This window comes from Tachysurus fulvidraco, chromosome 15 (assembly GCF_022655615.1).
Source record: "Tachysurus fulvidraco isolate hzauxx_2018 chromosome 15, HZAU_PFXX_2.0, whole genome shotgun sequence".
Classification (NCBI taxonomy): domain Eukaryota; kingdom Metazoa; phylum Chordata; class Actinopteri; order Siluriformes; family Bagridae; genus Tachysurus; species Tachysurus fulvidraco.
Window position 1 is genome coordinate 21743675 of NC_062532.1, and position 21093 is coordinate 21764767.

Genomic DNA, 21093 nt, shown 5'->3' on the forward strand with positions numbered 1-21093 from the left:
TTAGTTTTATATTATGACATTGTCATCAGTGTTATTATGTTTATGTTGTATGTACTGTCATTTTGCCATTCATATTGGAGAGCTATTATAATATTCTATATTAAATATTATACAGAAAAATACACTTGTTTTATTGTTTGCCATCCACTAAAGCTAGGGGTGAATGCTGTTATAGGATTATTTAAGTGATTTATACAATAACAATTTGACAATTATTTTTCTTTGATTATTTAACAGAAGACACATCATACAGTTTATTTATTTAGAGTAAAATTTATGTGGAACAATCTTTTCAATTTGAGTTCTTTTATTTATATTAGAGATGAGATAGAAATTAAAGCATTAGTACAAAGACATTACTATGAAGCTGTTATAGAATATTAATTACTATTTGTGGAAGTTCAACAGTGCTGTGGGTTTCTGAGCAGAAACTATGATGAATTCTCATCTGCTGTTGGGCAGGATCACTATCCTCTCATTTGCCGCTTGGGCAGGATTATTATCCTCTGTCGCCTGGACAGATTCCCTGAATTCAGCCTCTCGTCCTCTGCTCGGATTCTGGTCTCCTGGCGAGTACTCGGGGAAGTCTCAATGAAATACACTAGTCAGTCTTTCAAAGAGAAGTTCCGAACTTTATTAGGTTAAACAGGCATATATAGTATAAGAATATAGTAAAAGAAGAGGGAGGGTGTAGTGGGTGTGTGCGGAGCTTAATGCTAGTATCCAATAAAGCAGCCTTGAGTGTTATCACAAAATAGGAACCCCCAGCCGAAGTATCATGTTTCTTACAACTGCTTTTCGGGTCCTCCTATGGTGGGGAGGGGGTTAAACTAAGGTCAAGGCATCTGTGTGTGTGTGCATGAGAGAGAAAGAATGTGTGTGTGTGTGTGTGTGTGTGTGTGTGTGTGTGTGTGTGTGTGTGTGTGTGTGTGTGTGTTCTTTCTCTCTCACACAATGTGCTCTGTACAGAAAGTCTGCAACATTATCAGAAAAAATTAAGTGTTTTATGCAATTATTCTCACATACACCAATCAGCCAAAACATTAAAACCACTGATATGTGAAGTGAATAACATTTATTATCTTGTTAAATTGGCACCAGTCAATGGTGAGATATTTTAGAACAGTCAGCTCTCCATGGTGATGTTGGGCACAGAAAAACAGGCAAGCATAAGTGTCTGAGTTACTTTAATAAGTTACTTTAATATTTGTGGCCAATTGTGATGGCTAGACAACTGGATCAGAGCATCTCCAGTACAGCAGGTCTTATGGGGTTCTCACTGTATGCAGTGTTTAGTGATATTCATGGGGTGTGAAGGCTAGTCTAGTCTAGACATGTCTCACTGTGTATGTACATCTTTTTTCAAAATAATTTTTCATTGAGTCAATTTAAACAGCCATTTTTTTATTATGTCTTTTGTGTCCTGCACTTATCAGGCTTAAATATTTTTCCTTGAATGCATTCATTTTCTGGAAAAATGTGTAAAACTTACATGAAAAAGCCACAATACTTTTTTTTTTTTACTGTGGATACCTAACACATGTTTGATTGTTCGACTGGGACGGTATCCTGAAATCTTTATTGAAAAAGGATTAGAAATGAGAGAAATCTATTCATATGAGGGTAAATGCTATAATATTCTATACAGTAATATGATTCATTATGATTAATTAACATGCCCATGCTTTCTGATGTTTGTTTTAGATAACATACGACTCACTGGTGGCAGCAACTTCTGCTCTGGTAGAGTGGAGATTCTGCATAATGGTCAGTGGGGAACAGTGTGTGATGACGACTGGGACCTGAATGATGCAGAGGTGGTGTGTAGACAGATTGGATGTGGTAAAGCTGTCACTGCTCATCACGGTGCTCACTTTGGTCAGGGAAGGGATGAAATATGGATGAATAATGTTCTGTGTTCTGGAAGTGAAAGCACCATCACACAGTGTTCTCACAGCGGATTTGGAGTAAACAACTGTAACCATAATGAAGATGCTGGTGTTACTTGCTCAGGTAATTAGTTTTATATTATGACTTTGTCATCAGTGTTTTTATGTTTATATTGTATATACTGTCATTTTACCATTCAGATTGGAGAGCTAAAATATTATACAGAAATATACACCTGTTTTATTGTTTGTCATCCACTAAAGCTAGGGGTGAATGCTGGTATAGGATTATTTAAGTGATTTATACAATAACAATCTGACAACAATTATTTTTCTTTGATTATTTAACAGAAGACACATCATACAGTTTATTTATTTAGAGTAACATTTACGTGTGTGGAACATCTTTTTAATTTGAGTCCTGTTATTTATATTAGAGATGAGATGATATAGAAATTACAGCATTAGTACAAAGACATTATTATAAAGCTGTTATAGACTATTAATTACTATTCTACTATTCTTAAATACTATTACTGTTATAGACTATTAATTACTAATTGCTTGACAACAATTATTTTTCTTTGATTAGTTAACAGAAGAAACATCATACAGTTTATTTATTTAGAGTAACATTTAATTTGAGTCCTATTATTTACATTAGAGATGTGATGATATAGAAATTACAGCATTAGTACAAATACATTAGAATATTAATCGCTATTTGTGGAAGTTCAACAGTGCTGTGGGTTTCTGAGCTGTAATACACCGATCAGCCAAAACATTACAACCACTAATATGTGTTAGGGGATGTGGTAGCTCAGTGGTTAAGGCGTTCGAGTACTGATCGGAAGGTCATTGGTTCGATTGCCAGGTCCACCAATTTGCAACTGCAGGGCCCATGAGCAAGGCCCTTAACTCTCAATTGCTTAGGAGTGTAAACTGAAATAGAAATGTAAGTCACTCTGAGTAAGAGTGTCTGCTAAATGCTGTAAATGTAAATTAAAATGTGAAGTGAATAACATTTGTTATCTTGTTAAATTGGCACCAGTCAAGTGGTGAGATATTTTAGAACAGTCAGCTCTCCATGGTGATGTTGGAAACAGGAAAATCAGGCAAGCATAAGTGTCTGAGTTACTTTAATAAGTTACTTTAATATTTGTGGTTAATTGTGATGGCTAGACAACTGGATCAGAGCATCTCCAGTACAGCAGGTCTTATGGGGTTTTTCACTGTTTGCAGTGTTTAGTGATATTCATGGGGTGTGAAGGCTAGTCTAGTCTAGACATGACTCACTGTGCATGTACATCTTTTTCAAAATAATTTTTCATTGAGTCAATTTAAACAGCCATTTCTTTTACATCTTTTGTGTCCTGCACTTATCAGGCTTAAATATTGTGCCTGGAATGCAGTCATTTTCTGGAAAAATGTGTAAAACTTGCACGAAAAAGCCACATTACATTTTTTTTTACTGTGGATACATAACACATATTTGATTGTTCGACTGGCACTGTGTATTGAATTTTGTTAGGATATTTAAATTAATTATTTATAAGACTGAACATTAGTTTGCTTCTAATATTATTTATTTTTATATCTCAAGCTAACTGGTACAAACAAATATAATTTATCAATAAAACCCTCCTGTCATTTCATATATTAACTCAGTCTGAGAGGTCAGGCTGTGTATATTTATATAGCTTTTCTTTCTTCTCTCCCTCTCTTTGGAGCAGCAATAATAGTCCATAGAAATAAATTTGTTAACCTACAGTATGAACAGAGATGAGGTGGCGGGTTTCTTAAAATAGCAATGAACTGAATTTGAAAGGTGTTAATACTGAATTACATTTAATAATATATTGATGATTATATTTATTATTCATTATGTGAAAGTCCTGAAATCTTTATTAATAAAGGATTAGAAATGAGAGAAATGGATTCATATGAGGGCAAATGTTATAATATTGTATACAGTTGTAAGATTCATTATGATTAATTAACATGAACATGCTTTCTGATGTTTGTTTTAGATGGAATACGACTCATTGGTGGCAACAGCTTCTGCTCTGGTAGAGTGGAGATCCTGTATAATGGTCAGTGGGGAACAGTGTGTGATGACAACTGGCACCTGAATGATGCAGAGGTGGTGTGTAGACAGATTGGATGTGGTAAAGCTTTCACTGCTCATCACGTTGCACACTTTGGTCAGGGAAGTGGTGTAATATGGCTGAATAATGTTCAGTGTTCTGGAAATGAAAGCACCATCAAACAGTGCACTCACAGCAGATTTGGAGTAAACAACTGTAACCATAATGAAGATGCTGGTGTTACTTGCTCAGGTAATTATTTTTCTATTATGACTTTGCCATCAGTGTTACACTGTAAATTATAATTAGTTGACCTTACTTAAAAAAGTATGCAAACTCGTTGCCTCAAAAAATTTAAGCAATGTAAGCTTAACATTATTGAGTTAGAAAAGCTTTTTTATTTTAAGTGTGCAGTACTAAATCAAGTAGTACCACTAACACGGTTTTTATGTTCATGTAACTTAATAGACGTGCTTAGTGTTAACTTAATTTGTTCATTTTGTGTGGATTGCTTGATATAAATTTAACCCCATTTGGAATGACTAAATACCTACAACTTAACACTTTTAGTTCTGCTCACTCATTTTTCAAGTTCACTTAAATAAAAGAAAACAATTTCCTTGAATTTGTCCTTATTGCAGCTGCCCAGGTTTGGGTCCAACCTGTGGCCTTTTCTCTCCCCCATTTCTTATCTATTTTTGCTGTTACTATCTAATAAACATATTAATAACAACATTTATTCAATGCACATTCAAGTACAAAACAGCAGCTAAACAACAATGTTGTTGTTTGATTTAACTGTAGAAAATGACATGGAAAAATATAAAAAAATAAAACCACATTTCTGTGAGCTAAAAACAGTCTCCCAATTTTAAACAGGTAAACACCTGATAACTACAGGACTTCAATGCATGCAACATCAGTGCATTTCTGATCAAAACTGAAAGTACAACAATTGCTTTTGTTTCCGAAATTGAACAGTCCAAAGATTAAACCAAAACAAATAAAAATATCACTTCTTGGTGTTACTATTAAAATTTTTTCCCAAAACACAACCTTCCTAGGTTCTTTTCTGACATTATCATCTAATAACAACTAACAACTCTTTGCAAACAACTCTATTTCCACCATTAGCATACCTGCATAACATGGTACAGACTCCAATGGAATTTTTCTTTTTTTTTAATTTAGATCGTAAATAAGTGAGAACAGTTGCATGAAACCATCAAACTTTCTCTGATAACAGGAGAACATTGATGGCTGCAAAGCTTACAAAGTGCTATCTGACAGCCCTTTACTGTTCTAACCAAGGAGACTGTTCTTCAGAGTTAACAGATTTGGTGGGAGTTTTTTCTTTCCCAGTCCAAGCATCACAATCTGAATGAAGTTTTGGGTAATCCAAATGCAATGCATATGTAAGCCCAAATGCAATGCATATGTAAGCCCAAATGCAATGCATATGTAAGCCCAAACAAACTGCCTGAGGCAAGTTTTTAATATGATCCATGACAATACCTCCCTCCAGAATGATAGCAGTGGTTATAGAATGTAGGTCCACTGAGCTTTGACCCTTATGAGGACTATCTTCACTGACAACTGTCAGCACACCAACAGTGATGCATTCTAGGGCCTCATCTCTCGCTGTATCCTACAAAGACACACATTCTTCAGCATTGCAATTTATGCTATTCTAAAACATTTTTAGTGTTGTAATGTTATCAGAGAATATGGCTTTAAAAATGTTTTCACAATGGATTGTTACCACAAAGCAAACAAAATATATTTGGTATGGTTAAACTAAAGCTACGGAGATACAACAAGGTCTATACATTCTTGAACAGTGACACACTTTTCAACCTAGACTCCTACTCCTTAGATTTGAAATTAATGAATGTGTATAATTGTCACAACCGGAAGAGGAAGGAGACAGACCCGTTTGCAGGATAGCTTCAAATGAAAGGGGTTTAATAAATGATAAAGACAATGACATAAAGATGATAACAAAAGCAATACAAATGAAGACACTTAGTGAGGGGTGAGGCACACGGCGAAGGCAGATGGGGGAGCAAGGAACACGGCGAAGGCAGATGGGGGAGCGAGGAATACGGCGAAGGCAGATGGGGGAAGCGAGGAACACGGCGAAGGCAGATGGGGGGAGCAAGGTCCACGGCGAGGCCGGTGGGGGGAGCAAGGCACACGGCGAGGCCGGTGGGGGAGCAAGGCACACGGCGAGGTAGGTGGGGGGAGCAAGGCACAGCCAGCGAGGGCTGAGCGACGTCCACAGCCGTGCAGAGGGGCCGAACGACATCCACAGCCGAGCAGAAGGGCCGAGCGACGTCCACAGCCGAGCAGAAGGGACACGCGACTTCCATAGCCGAGCTGAAGGGCCGAGCGACATCCACAGCCGAGCTGGAGGGCCGAGGGACGTCTACAGCCGAGCTGAAGGGCCGAGCGACATCCACAGCCGAGCTGGAGGGCCGCACATAACCCCCGACGCACCGCTGCCAGATCCACGTCCCGATGACCAGAATATGAAGGGTGGGAGGGTGGGAAAAGTCCTTCGCCCTGGGCTTGCAGCACCCCCCGCGGAAGAAGTGAAGCAACGCCCTCCTCGGAACGCAACCGAAAGTGGAGCGACGTCCTTCACCGAAAAAAATGCGGGGCGATGCTGCAGGGCACCAAAAAATAAAAAAGGGGCAAAAACGGTATGGTGACATCCTCCGCGAAGGAAGTGAGGCGACGACCGCTTCGGACGGAACCGAAAGTGTAGCGGCGTCCCTCACCGGAAAAAGTGCGGAGCGATCCTGCTGGGTCTCAGTTCGTAGGCGGAATCATTCTGTCACAACCGGAAGAGGAAGGAGACAGACCCGTTTGCAGGATAGCTTCAAATGAAAGGGGTTTAATAAATGATAAAGACAACGACATAAAGACGATAACAAAAGCAATACAAATGAAGACACTTAACAAAGACTAGACATGACGAGGGGTAAACGTAACTACTGATTCCGCGCTGCACTCGGCAACGCGGCCCACTTAAATATAAAAAGACACGATGACACAATAAGGATCAGGTGTGAAGACAGGGAGGGGCAGACGAAGGCGGGGCAGACACGTGATGAGAAAGATAAACAAAAAGACACGTGGCCAAAAGTCCGGGTTGAGTCCTGACAATAATGTTTATGTGGAAAATTTTATTTTTATTTACTGGCTGTTTACATATCTCTCAGATTAGTTGAGGAGGTATTGCTATACAAAATACATCAGTCACTGTACAAAATGTATATTGTATATCGAGCAGGTAGAATTACATCTATGTCAACACAGGTATAGTTTTATATTCATGCAGACCAAACTTTTTCTTACATGTATGTGCAAGTACTTAGAGAGCAGGTCTTGTAGAATTCACTGGAGTAATCACTGAATAAAATGGGAATGCCTTTGAGGACAACAGAGCGAAGTACTGTCACGTCTGATGTCTAATGATACACAGAGAGAGAAAGACCAGTTAACAGAGTAATTTGCAAGGCACAAGCAGACAGGAAATAAAATAGGTTGGTCTGGATCGGCTCATTTAAAACTTGATTGATGAACTATCATACAGATCAAAAGCAAAATGAACCTACTTACCATCCAGCTCATGTGCTGCATCAGCACCCTGTGTTTCTGGCCAACAGTTCCCTTTTTTGTTTTGAAAAGTTCAATGAAACGTGGGGCATACTGGTCCAGAGCCTCAAAGAAGTCTCCTTCAAGATTCTTACTGGCGATTCTATTAAACTCAGCAAACACCTGGAAAAGTAGAGAGAGAGATGGGTAGGAATGAAGAGGGGGCAGAGGTATTAACATTCCAACTGTTTGGATTTCTAGCCACACACCTTGAATTTATGTTTGATTTGCATTATTTTATTGGTTGAGAATCAAAATAACTTACCTGTCTCTCTGTAAAGAGTGCTGGCCATCATTCAACCATGGTCTGTACAGCAGGCTCCTTTTTTACAAGTTCTTGTCTGCATAGTGGGAATGATTGGTCCATCATTTGTGAAATGCGTGCCATTTGGTTGTTTTTTCTTCATTTCTTCCACTAGAACCATTCTGTCATTTTCAAGGCTTGTTTCATCATGTCCTTCAGGTAAATTAGCCAGGTAGGTTGCTTCACCTCTTTTTGGCCGTTTGAGATTCTTGCTTGAGGATTCTCCCTCTGGGTTGCCTTTACGTCTATTGCCTCCATTGATTGCTACATCCTCACATCCAGCATTTCGAAGCTTTGTGCGAAAATTGGCCATCTTCAATTTATGGCTGTTTTTCCAGCCATTCCATCTGTGTGGTCCAGGCTCAGTGAGGCAGGGGTATTTGCTAATCAGTGCTTTTGCAACACTGCTGAAGTCATCATCTTCAGGGTAAGCCTTGAAATGGTACATCGTCTCAGCAAGCTTTTCTAGTATGTCCTGCTTCATATCTCGTGGTAGAGTCATACGTGTTTCATCTTTCATAAAGGCAAGATCTGCCTGTCTGAGCCTATACTCAACATCTACTGAGAAATTGGGTATGTCAAATAAGTCTGGCCACTGTTGTCTTAGCGATGGTGATGCTCCTACAGTCGACAGGATCTCAGTGTCTGCTGTGCTGCACTCAGTGTATGATGTTGCGGTGGGTGATGACAATGCTGTTAAATGGAGACTCACAAAAGGGATGATTTTGACTGTAGCTCTTTCAGGTAAATCAGTTATTTCAGTCAAATTGCAGAGGGCATTATTGAAGTCTTGCTCTTCATACTGCAGTTTAAAGTCATACTGCAGTGACAGTTTATCCACCAGTTGCACGTTGAATTCTTCAATGGACTGTGGTCTCTTATTTAAAGTCAACTTCCTTATATCATCTTCAGTGATAATGACTCTCAGCAACAACCTCTGGTCCATTTTTATAACTGTTGACTCACTCAGCATAATATGTGCCTTTTAAATGTGACAAGCTACTTGTCTCCAACTCTGTAAAGTGAAATTGGGAAAACATCATTTAGTTCAGACAACCGAGTGACAGAGAACATGGACAAATGTTTACTACAGAGCTCGTATGCTCTAAGATGCTCATTGTACCATGATGTTATGAGTCTGATGATCAATATTATGTCTGTATTGATCACCACAATCTTTGCTATTTGTCTGAAATCTGGGAGCCCTTAGCACAATCCAACGGAAATATCCATATTAGCACTGTACTTAATCCCATCTATGCAACAGAAGCTGCTACAAGGACTGTGTTCTGGTAGTTATTCATGAGATAGAGACAGTTCTTCACATTTTCAGGAAATGAAGCAACAATTACAGACTTCACTTTGTTAATTTCAACAGATGGCTTGAAAAAGGAGGTAGCAGCTAAATGGAAGGCTATCATATGCTGGTGTCTGACAGCTAAAGTAAGGGGTATGTTCTTGAAGTTGTGAATGTGATGCACAATTTTCTTGAAGAGCTTGTGTTTGCCTTCAAATCGCATTGTCCACACATCACACAATGGACCAAAAGTTTGAATTAGTTGAGGGTAGTGCTCAATGTAGTGGTGCTTCGGTCGTAGCTTCTCGTTCGGGAAAACCTGAAATATATCTCTATGTTCAGCAATCTTGCAGTCAAGAAAGCACACTGACTCCTCTGAGAAGCTTACAGACACCGACAATTCCACTACATCTTTTAAGTTCATTAAAACCTTCCAAGTTTCATCCCCATCAGGAATGTGATGACCTATCAGTAGTGGCAGAAGGCAAACTAGTGTCCAATTTTCATGACCATTTCCTCCAATTGTTGCTTTGGAAGCAAAGTTCTTTGCGATGAGCTGGGTTTGGTTTGTTCTGTCTGTAAATGTATATTTAAACTTTTTAATAGCCACATGCAGGATTTCAAGTGAGAAGTATCCCTTTGATATTAGTGCCTTCAAGCACAAGGCCAGTTCAGCTGGTACAACACCCTCCAGAAGATCAAGATCTGGAGGATAACCATTGACAACATGAAAATGTTCCAAGCTTTCACTAAGTGGGCAGCTTCTCTTCACGCCATATTGTTGAGCCATGGTAGGATACTGCAATACATCTTGCACCTGTCTCTTATGATTTTCTTTTGTTCTTGGTTGAAATGAGCCTGTCCTCCCATGTGGCCATACAGAATCGGTACATCTGACTTACTGTGAAGCTTTCAAAGAACCCTCCCAAAGAATTTGCAGCTAAATTATCTGCTGCAACAAATAATACTGTGCCTTTTATGCTGGCTCCTAACTGTTCAACATATACACATTGTTGCTCAAGAAAAACAAGGTCCTGAATGAGTGGGCAGAGACTTTCACCATAACCATGGTCTTTGAGACTGCTGACTTTGAAAAGTACAGCAAGCTGGATGGTATGAAGAGAGGAGCGATATTTAGGCTGTAGATTTCCAAGTACCCAGTAAATGGCACATAGCTTGTGTTTCTGTATCTGTTTCTGTGAGATCTGTATCCTTGTGACAAATTTGTCTCAGGTGACATGGCCTCCATTGTTTAGTAATGTCTGCAGCATTTTTAGTATAGGGATATACACAATTGTCTGCCTGTCATTTTTTAGGACAAACCCAAGAGGCGTTACCACTGAGAATTCTTTTGAAATGTATGATGTCCGCTTGCTAGTGGTTGACAATGACCCCCCAGTAGAAGTGAATTTCAGGAATAAATTATTCTCAGTAAATACTTTAGCTATCTCACTCACTAAAGAGTCCTCAACATCTCCACAATGTTGATTTAGTATTTTTCCAACAAATGTATGTAACAATGGCTGTGAAAGCACATACATTTGGTTGATCTGCTATATAACTTCTTGCAGGGCATTTTCAGAGATGTTAAGAATTGATGACATTTTCAGAAAAAGAGCAGCTACATTATGTTCCATCTGACTCTTCAAGTTCTCCACATCTTCACTGATCTTCACAGTAACGTCAAACTCAACCTCATCAGTTTCAGGGGCACTATCCTCAGGTTGAATATTTATATGAGGTGAAGGTTCCTCAAGTTCATTATGTGACACAATTTCAGGTTTGAATGCCATCTTATTGTGGTCTTGATGTTCTTTGCTTTTATGTGCATTAAAAGTTGAATAAACATTGCTCTGAAAGTTACAGCCTTGATATGGACAAGAAACCTTTTGCTTCAGCTTCAAATGTCTTCGTAAATGGGTAGAAAAGTCAGCTTCAGTGCAAGGCTCCACAAAGTCACACAGCTGACAAAGGAAAGCAGTTTCACCCACGTTCCCTAGGTCCTTTTGAGTGTGCCATGTTGATAAATGGACTTTGAGTGCATTGAAAGATTTTAATGTGCACAGGCATTCCTTATGAAAACATGGTAGTGGTGATATTCGAGTGTGGCACCCAAGTTTTAAGCAGTAATGCTTAAGTAAGTAGCCCCTCTTTTCAGCACAAAATGTGCAGTACTTACACGTCCACTGCATATGAAACGGTTTGTCTCTTTGAAAAATCTGAAAAGAAAGAAAAGATCATTTTAGCATCAAGCCTACAGTAGCAACATAAAAAGACAAAAACATTAACATGCAGTATCAGACTTGAAATACCAGAGCTATAGGAAAAAAAAAATGCGTGCAAAAATCTAATTATCAAGCTTTTAATAACTGAACTTCTTTAAGACAAGTGAACACAGCAGTACAAAAGGTAAATGGTAAATGATGAATGGTAAATGACTCACTTATGTGGTTAGACATCAAGGGAACTGTAGTCCTGGGTATGATGGACTATAAGTCGAACCCACAGTATCTATAGAGACAGTCCAGAAATACTAATTACATCAAATATTTGAATTCAAAATATGCACAAAATATTCTGTATGATGAAATATACTATAATGCTGAATTAATTTTAACACACAAGAAAGATTTAATTTGATTTTCTTAAATTGATTTTCTTTTGTTGTAATCCAATTGCTCTGATGTAAGCATAACTTTTACTTTAGCATGCAATAATAATACAGTTGTTATTTGAAAATATTTATTGCTGGAACTATGGAATGTGTGGATTAATCACCATCTGCCTGAGCTTGGAAGGGGACAGTTAAAAAAATACAACAATTTAACACAACCATAGCTCACCACAACTCACAGACAAGTACATGTGAAAACTGTAACATAGGACTAAAACCCACAAAGACAGTTCCCAGTATTAAAATGTACATATGTACAAGATGACCTTAAAGCATAATGTAAGCCACAGAGTATGCCAGCAAATACATTCCCTATCATAACAGGCTATGATAAAATGAGTGTAAAGATCTTTTCAGACAGGGAGACACTCTTCTGTACTGAGTCTGATCTGGGTACTACACACAGCTACGAATATCGACTACTGTTAAGTGCGGAGTGTTAAATTAAATAACATTAAGTTAGTTGACTGTGGTGATATCACCAATCATATGTTGGTGGTATTCCTGCCTTTGATAAACACAGACTGTTATTGTTGGTAGCTAAAGTTAGCTAATTTAGCATAATCCTAACTTTTCAGAATAGCTTAAAATAAAATGTTACATCCAGACTTGTACTGATGTTCTGCCTGAGTTTATAAACAACAGTTATAAAGCTCAGGAAACTCACAAACCACCGGGATCAGTCTGTCATCATGCTAGTCAGTACTCGACAAAAGTTACTGGCATGGCAGGTGGGCGTGGGCACGTTACACTAAAGTTTTTCCTCAATTTTAACGTGACAAGTCTTTAAGGTTACCTATTTTCAACACCGAGGAAGTTATGGATTGAAAATATAATAAAGTATTGACCAAGTTTCATCAAAATATACACATCATTACTAGCAAGCACAAAACACTGGTGATGACTTAACATACAGAAACAAAACGGTCTGCACAAGGGTAAAATATTTACTCACCAAATGAGTGTGCCAAGCACAAGAATCGCTCTTATGATGAAGATAAACACAAGTGCCGTTGAAGAGATATTTAGGTCCAGCTCCACCTGGTCAGTTGCGGGCATGATGTGACATGTCTGCAAAATTACTAATCCCGCCGACCCACCCTACGAAGCAGCTTGATTGGTTGGGGTTAAGCATTTCACCTCGAGTGGTTAAGGTTGGTCAGGGGATATGACTTGTACAAATCAGGTTACGTTGACTTGTGTAAGCATGGACGCCTGGCCAACAGTAGCTATTGAAGGGCGGGGCCATAGTGGAGAATATGCCGTCTAGCGTAGGGAGGACTGATCTGCGCATGCCCACAGGTCATAAACTTACTTTTTCTAAATTAATCCAACTCAAATAGACTGAGCTGGTAAGATTTTTCAACCTCAAAGTACAAGTAACTTACTGAAAGCGAGTGTTAATAGCAGGTTGATACAAACTGATTAAGGTCAAATTAATATTTTTAATTAAATACCATGTTTGCATTTACCATGTTATTATGTTTAACTTATATATACTGTCATGTTGCCATTCAGATTGGAGAGCTAAAATATTATACAGAAAAATACACCTGTTTTATTGTTTGTCATCCACTAAAGCTAGGGGTGAATGCTGTTATAGGATTATTTAAGCCGATAGAAATAAATTTGTTAACCTATGAACAGAGACGACCCAGTCAGCAAATTTCCTTTGGCCCAGATTTGGGCCAGATTAACAGCTGAGCTGTGGCCCAGATTAGTTTGTGTTTGTCGGCCCAGATATGGCCCACATCTCCTTTGCCAAAACTGAACCAAAACAGAGCCATAAGTTTACCAAGCATGAGCCAAATGTAATTTATGTGGCCCAAATATGGCACACATCTTTGCCAAAACTGAACCAAAGCAGTGCCACAAGTCCACCAAACATGACCCAAATGTACTTTTATGTGGCCCAAATATGGCACACCTCTTCTTTGAAAGAACTGAACCAAAGGAGTGCCATAACTCCACCAAACATGAGACATATAATACAATTTAATGTGGCCCAAATATGAGCCTTATATGCAATTTTAGTATGGTTGAGTTCTGTTAAAATCTATTGGCCCATATGTGCCACATATGCAGCTGACAGTATGTATAAAACTCTTATTAACTTAAAGGTAAATGAAACACTCAACAACAAATGTACTCAAAACAATTTACTTCAAAACAAGCGTTTAAATAATTACAGCTTCAAGAGTAAACATAAGAATACATTTAAGACTGTATTCAACTCAGAGTAATAAAAATCACAGAAAAAAATACAAAAAAATCAGATTAACTTGTACAGAGAACTTAAATTGAGAAATTGAATTTTGATGTTCCTAATGAGGGTCGGCAGTGTTTTGTTGGGCCTCGTGTTTCTTCATTCGCTCCCTCCTACCCCCCCTCGGTCTCTGCAATAAAGATGAATTTAAATAATGTTAGCAGCAATACAATATGGAAGTTAGAGCTGGAGGATAATGGGGGGAAAAATAATTTAATATAAGTTTCCTCCTTTAATATTTTAATTGCAATAATTAACTACCTCTGATTGACCAAAAAAAGATTTTTCCAGTATATTTTCAAAAGGAATTGCAAATTGTATTTTTCAATATGTTGGCCATAATAATACCATAATTTCTTATGACAAATTATTTAGATTTTGTTTTTAGAATATATTTTTAGAATACTTTTTCACCAACTGGTTAAAATTTACACTGGATGTATTCTGCTTTAAAAAAGACATGCATGACTTTCAATGCATAGGAGAGATTCCAAGGGACCGTCAGCAAAGTGCAAATCCCGAAAAGCGAATACTGTACTGTCACCAAATTCAGCACACACATCACTGATGTCCTGATAGTTATACTACAACACTTACTTGGTGGAAATATTTTCATATAAAAAAAAAACATAAAAAATGTACAAAGAGACATTCCTCCCAAGTTGACTGTTTTTAGTATTCGCTTTTTGGGTTTTGCACTTTGCAGATGGTCCCTTGGTTCGCACATAGAGACATGTATTTTGTCCACCGCGGAGGAAAGCTGATTTTGAGGAGAATTGTGTTGTAGCTGCCTCTCTACATTACTACGATAGAAAAGAGGTATTATTTGTGTAGTACCAGCATTTAGCTCAGGAGTTATTGACTTGGGAAACTCCAATCTGTGAATATGCGGCCAACTTTACTTAAGTACTGTTGATTTATAGCCAAAAACATCGGAATTTAAAACACCAAACCAGCTGAGCCCTAGCGTACATTAAACTGTATTGTTAAACTGAGGAAAATATTAGCTAATTTGACTCCTTCCTCAATTAAACTAATAACTAAAAGCTTAATAACATGCAATATTGACACATAATGCTGCATATTTCAATTATATGACTGTAAAGTGCTAATGACTTACCTGAACGTAGCTTACACAGTCGTGAGGAAAGCAGAAATGCCGCCCACTGCCCGAGTCTCAGTCACATTCCTGCCGTAGTCTCACTCCACCAATAGGAGGGAAGATGTATAGCAACCTGAGGTGTGGTACGGAGGATGTCTGCCGCACTTGATTTCAGGATTCCTGGGTTTTTCCACGTATAAGCCAAAGGTTTACCACAAGTCCGTGTTTCTCACCGTGTGCCATAGCTCAACCACATATGGTTCTCATGTGTTCATTGTTATCTGGGCCATATACTTCAAAATGAATTGTGAACCAAGAGAGCATTTCCCGCCGATTTTAAAGTTATGGCAAAACAAATATGGCCACAATTTGGCCCATATCTGTATAGCCAAGCCACATCTAGGCCATATGTGCCAGATAATACCCACATGTGGCCCAAATGTAATTGCTATCTGGGGAGGTGGTGGGTTTCTTAAAATAGTAATGAACTGAATTTGAAAGGTGTTAATACTGAGTTAAATTTAATAATATAATGCAGATTGTATTTATTATTCATTATGTGAAAGTCCTGAAATCTTTATTGATAAAGGATTCGAAATGAGAGAAATGGATTCATATGAGGTCAAATGCTATAATATTCTATACAGTTATAAGATTCATTATGATTATTTAACATGAACATACATTCTGATGTTTGTTTTAGATAACGTACGACTCACTGGTGGCTACAGCTTCTGCTCTGGTAGAGTGGAGATCCTGCATAATGGTCAGTGGGGAACAGTGTGTGATGACGACTGGGACCTGAATGATGCAGAGGTGGTGTGTAGACAGATTGGATGTGGTAAAGCTGTCACTGCTCATCCCAGTGCCCACTTTGGTCAGGGAAGTGGTGAAATATGGCTGGATGATGTTCAGTGTTCTGGAAATGTAAACACCATCACACAGTGCACTCACAGCAAATTTGGAGTAAACAACTGTAGCCATAGTAAAGATGCTGGTGTTACTTGCTCAGGTAATTAGTTTCATATTATGACTTTGTCATCAGTGTTATTATGTTTATATTGTATTTACTGTCATTTTGCCATTCAGATTGGAGAGCTAAAATATTATAAAGAAAAATACACCTGTTTTATTGTTTGCCATCCACTAAAGCTAGGGGTGAATGTTATAGGATTATTTAAGTGATTTATACAATAACAATTTGAAAACAATTTTATTTGATTATTTAACAGAAGACACATCATACAGTTTGTTTATTTAGAGTAATATTTAATGATGTGGAACATCTTTTCAATTTGAGTCTTGTTATTTACATTAGAGATGAGATGATATAGAAATTACAGCATTAGTACAAAGACATTATTATAAAGCTGTTATAGAATGTTAATTACTATTTGTGGAAGTTCATCAGTGCTGGGGGTTTCTGAGCTGTTATTCACCAATCAGCCAAAACATTAAAACCACTAATATGTGTTAGGGGATGTGGTAGCTCAGTGGTTAAGGCGTTCGAGTACTGATCGGAAGTTCATTGGTTCGATTGCCAGGTCCACCAATTTGCCACTGCAAGGCCCCTGAGCACGGCCCTTGATTCTCAATTGTTCAGGAGTATAAACCGAAATAAAAATTTAAGTCACTCTGGATAAGAGTGTCTGCTGAATGCTGTAAATGTAAATGTAAACTAGATTTGTAAAGTTTGTCATGACAAACTTTGATGTTGGCTTTGACGGTACAAGTTTTCTCAAAGGCCCGTGCTTTTTGGAGGCGAGTGGACATAAGGGTCAGTGTTACTTTTGGAGGCAAGTGGACAGAAAGATTGTGAAAGCTACTGGACCGCTAGGGTGCCAATACTTTTGGAGGTGAGCGGACATGAGCATGTGACGTGATCCGAATACCTGTGAGGTAGTTCCCCTCATTGTGTTGAGTGTTTTTATATGTCACATGTCCATGTGCAAAAATTTTAAGTTTCGCGTGACATCGCGTGATGTCACGTGATGTGACCAGAATACACGTGACTCATTTTCCCTCTTAGGGCTGAGTGTTTTGATATATGACATGTCGATGTTGTGCTAATTTTTGATTTTGCTTATTTTGGGGGTGGGGCTAAAATTTTGTCCGGAGTAAGGTCCTAAAGAACCTGTCCGAGTTATAAACCTCCAAAGTTTATAATGGAAGTCTATGGGGAAAAAAGGCCAACTTGAGCTTCTGTACCGGGAATGCCGGAATTCTGATCACTTAGAAAAGTACAAGCAACCAACTACAGACGAGGGTCTACGACATATCTGAATTTGGTGCATGTAGCTCGAAAGCCCTAGGCCCCATTTTATTTTATGTCGATTTTTGGCTAAGAAGAATAATAATAACTAGCTTTGTAAAGTTTGTCCTGACAAACTTTGATGTTGGCTTTGACAGTGCAAGTATTCGCAAAGGACGGTGCATTTTGGAGGCGAGTGGACATAAGGGTAAGTGTTACTTTTGGAGGCAAGTGGACAGAAAGATTGTGAAAGCTACTGGACCGCTAGGGTGCCAATTCTTTTGGAAGTGAGTGGACATGAGCACGTGACTTGATCCAAATACCCATGAGGCAGTTCCCCTCATTGTGCTGTGTTTTGATATGTCACATGGCCATGTTGTGCAAATTTTAAATTTTCATGTGACGTCACGTGACTGCCTCAGCTGACGTGACCCCACATGAACTGCCCCACATGACGTGACCAGAATACCCATAGGGCAGTTCCCCTCATTGTGCTGAGTGTTTTGATATGTCACATGTCCATGTTGTGCAAATGTTTAATTTTCATGTGACGTGACCATAAAACCCGTGGGGCAGTTCCCCTCATTGTGCTGAGTGTTTTGATATGTCACATGTCCATGTTGTGCAGATTTTTAATTTTCACATGACGTCACGTGCCCTCACATGACATCACGTGACGTGGCCACAATACCCGTAGGGCAGTTCCCCTCATTGTGCTGAGTGTTTTGATATGTCACATGTCCATGTTGTGCAAATTTTTAATTTTCACGTGACCTCATGTGACCTCACGTGACATGAACAGAATACCCGTGGGGCAGTTCCCCTCAATGTGCTGAGTGTTTTGATATGTCACATGTCCATATTGTGCAAATTTTTTAATTCAATTGTTTTGGGGGCGGGGCAACACGTGACATCACGTGACATGACCAGAATACCCGTGAGGCAGTTCACCTCATTGTGCTGAGTGTGTTGATATGTCACATGTCCCTGTAGCAATTTTTAATTTTCACATGACCTCATGTGACGTCACGTGATGTGACCAGAATACCCGTGGGGCAGTTCCCCTCAATGTGCTGAGTGTTTTGATATGTCACATGTCCATGTTGTGCAAATTTTTGATTTCGCTTGTTTTGGCGGCGGGGCTACACGTGACGTCACGTGACGTGTCCAGAATACCTGTGGGGCAGTTCCCCTCATTGTGCTGAGTGTTTTGATATGTCACATGTCCATGTTGTGCAAATTTTAGTTTTGGGGGCGGGGCTACACGTGACGTCACTTGGTGTCGAGTGACGTCACCAAAATACCCGGTGGGGAGCCAATACTTTTGGCAAAAAGTGGCTACTGAGGGTTTGGACATTTCATGTCAATACTGCGGTCATTATGGGATTCTACTTATTATACTGCATAGAACAGTACATGCAATTCTTAATGTTGGATGTATTGTGTGTGTGAGAGCTTAGAGGACTTTTCGGAATTCCCTATTCAAGTCTATGGGATGTTCGATTGTCGACTACGGGAAAACCGAAAGTTCCGTTGGGACTCCGGAATAAAAACTTGGTCCGGAGTAAGGTCCTAAAGAACCTGTCCGAGTTCGGTGTAAATCGCTCGAAAACTTGCCGCGTTATGAACCTCAAAATTTTAAAATGGAAGTCTATGGGAAAAAAGGCCACTTTGAGCTTCCGTACCGGGCAACAAATTTCAGACCAGGGTCTACGACATATCCGAATTTGGTGCATGTGGCTCGAAAGCCCTAGGACGCATTTTTTTAAATAAATTTTTGTCTAATAATAATAATAATAATAATAATAATAATAATAATGATAATAAAATAATAATAATAATAATAATAATAATAATAATAATAATAATAATAAGCTTATAACGGAAATCAGAATGTTGGCTTCTACAAAGCCAACATAATCAATATGTGAAGTGAATAACAGTGGGTAAGGCGTTCGAGTACTGATCGGAAGGTTATTGGTTGATTGTTGATGGTCTGAGTTACTTAGTTACTGAGTTACTTAGTTACTGAGTTAATAAGTTACTTTAATATTTGTGGCCAATTGTGATGGCTAGACAACTGGATCAGAGCATCTCCAGTACAGCAGGTCTTGTGGGGTTCCCTTTCGAGGGAACTCGACGCTGCGTCAGTGCTGACGCTATGGGAATGCACTGACGCAGCGTCTCGTTCCCCTCTCAGGGAACCGGGTTACATACGTAACCTGGTGTAGTTCCCTTTCGAGGGAACTCGACGCTGCGTCAGTGCATTCCCATAGCGTCAGCACTGACGCAGCGTCTCGTTCCCCTCTCAGGGAACCGGGTTACATACGTAACCTGGTGTAGTTTTCACTGTATGCAGTGTTTAGTGATATTCATGGGGAGTGAAGTCTAGTCTAGTCTAGACATGTCTCACTGTGCATGTAAATGTTTTTACAAAATAATTTTTCATTGAGTCAATTTAAACAGCCATTTCTTTTTACATCTTTTGTTTCATGCACTTATCAGACTTAAATATTTTTCCTTGAATGCAGTCAATTTCTGGAAAAATGTGTAAGACTTGCATGAAAAAGCCACATTACATTTTTTTTTTTACTGTAGATACCTAACACATATATAATTGTTCGACTGGCACTGTGTATTGAATTTTGTTAGAATATTTAAATTAATTATTTATTAGACCGAACATCTTAGTTTGTTTCTAATGTTATTTCTTTTTATATCTCAAGCTAACTGCTAAAAACAAAAAGTAATTTATCAATAAAACCCCTCTGTCATTTCATATATTAACTCAGTCTGAGAGGTAAGGCTGTGTATATTTACATAGCTTTTCTTTCTTCTCTTCCTCTCTTTGGAGCAGCAATAATAGCCCATAGAAATAAATTTGTTAACCAATGAACAGAGACGAGGTGGTGGGTTTCTTAAAATAGTAATGAACTGAATTTGAAAGGTGTTAATACTGAGTTACATTTAATAATATAATGCATATTATATTTATTATTCATTATGTGATAGTCCTGAAATCTTTATCGATAAAGGATTAGAAATGAGAGAAATGGATTCATATGAGGGCAAATGCTATAATATTTTATACAGTAATAAGATTCATTATGATTAATTAACATGAACATGCTTTCTGATGTTTATTTTAGATGGAATACGACTCATTGGTGGCAGCAACTTCTGCTCTGGTAGAGTGGAGATCCTGCATAATGGTCAGTGGGGAACAGTGTGTGATGACAACTGGGACCTGGAAGATGCAGAGGTGGTGTGTAGACAGATTGGATGTAGTAAAGCTGTCAAAGCCCATAGAATTGCTTACTTTGGTCAGGGAAGTGGCAAAATATGGCTGAATAAGGTTCAGTGTTCTAGAAATGAAAGCACCATCACACAGTGCACTCACAGCAGATTTGGAGTAAACAACTGTAACCATAATGAAGATGCTGGTGTTACTTGCGCAGGTAATTAGTTTTATATTATGACTTTGTCATCAGTGTTATTATGTTTATATTATATTTACTGTCATTTTGCCATTCAGGTAGGAGAGCTACAATATTATACAG

At 38.6% G+C, this 21093-nt stretch overlaps 1 protein-coding gene across 13 annotated transcripts in view; it reads left to right on the forward strand.

The window, feature by feature from the left end:
• The window catches only part of LOC113636525 (deleted in malignant brain tumors 1 protein-like), a 70686-nt gene that overhangs the window by 9931 nt on the left and 39662 nt on the right, over positions 1-21093 (forward strand). For 6 of the 13 annotated variants that reach the window (XR_007137932.1, XM_047800955.1, XM_047800958.1 and 3 more), the window contains exons 4-7: positions 1705-2013; positions 3920-4228; positions 15986-16294; positions 20683-20991. Coding sequence is in view for 12 of the 13 variants with exons in the window: in XM_047800955.1 (XP_047656911.1) it covers positions 1705-2013; positions 3920-4228; positions 15986-16294; positions 20683-20991 (1236 nt within the window). In the remaining variant the exon portion in view is untranslated. The remainder of the gene's footprint in view (positions 1-1704; positions 2014-3919; positions 4229-15985; positions 16295-20682; positions 20992-21093) is intronic. The other 7 variants (XM_047800953.1, XM_047800957.1, XM_047800951.1 and 4 more) reach the window with 6 other exon arrangements.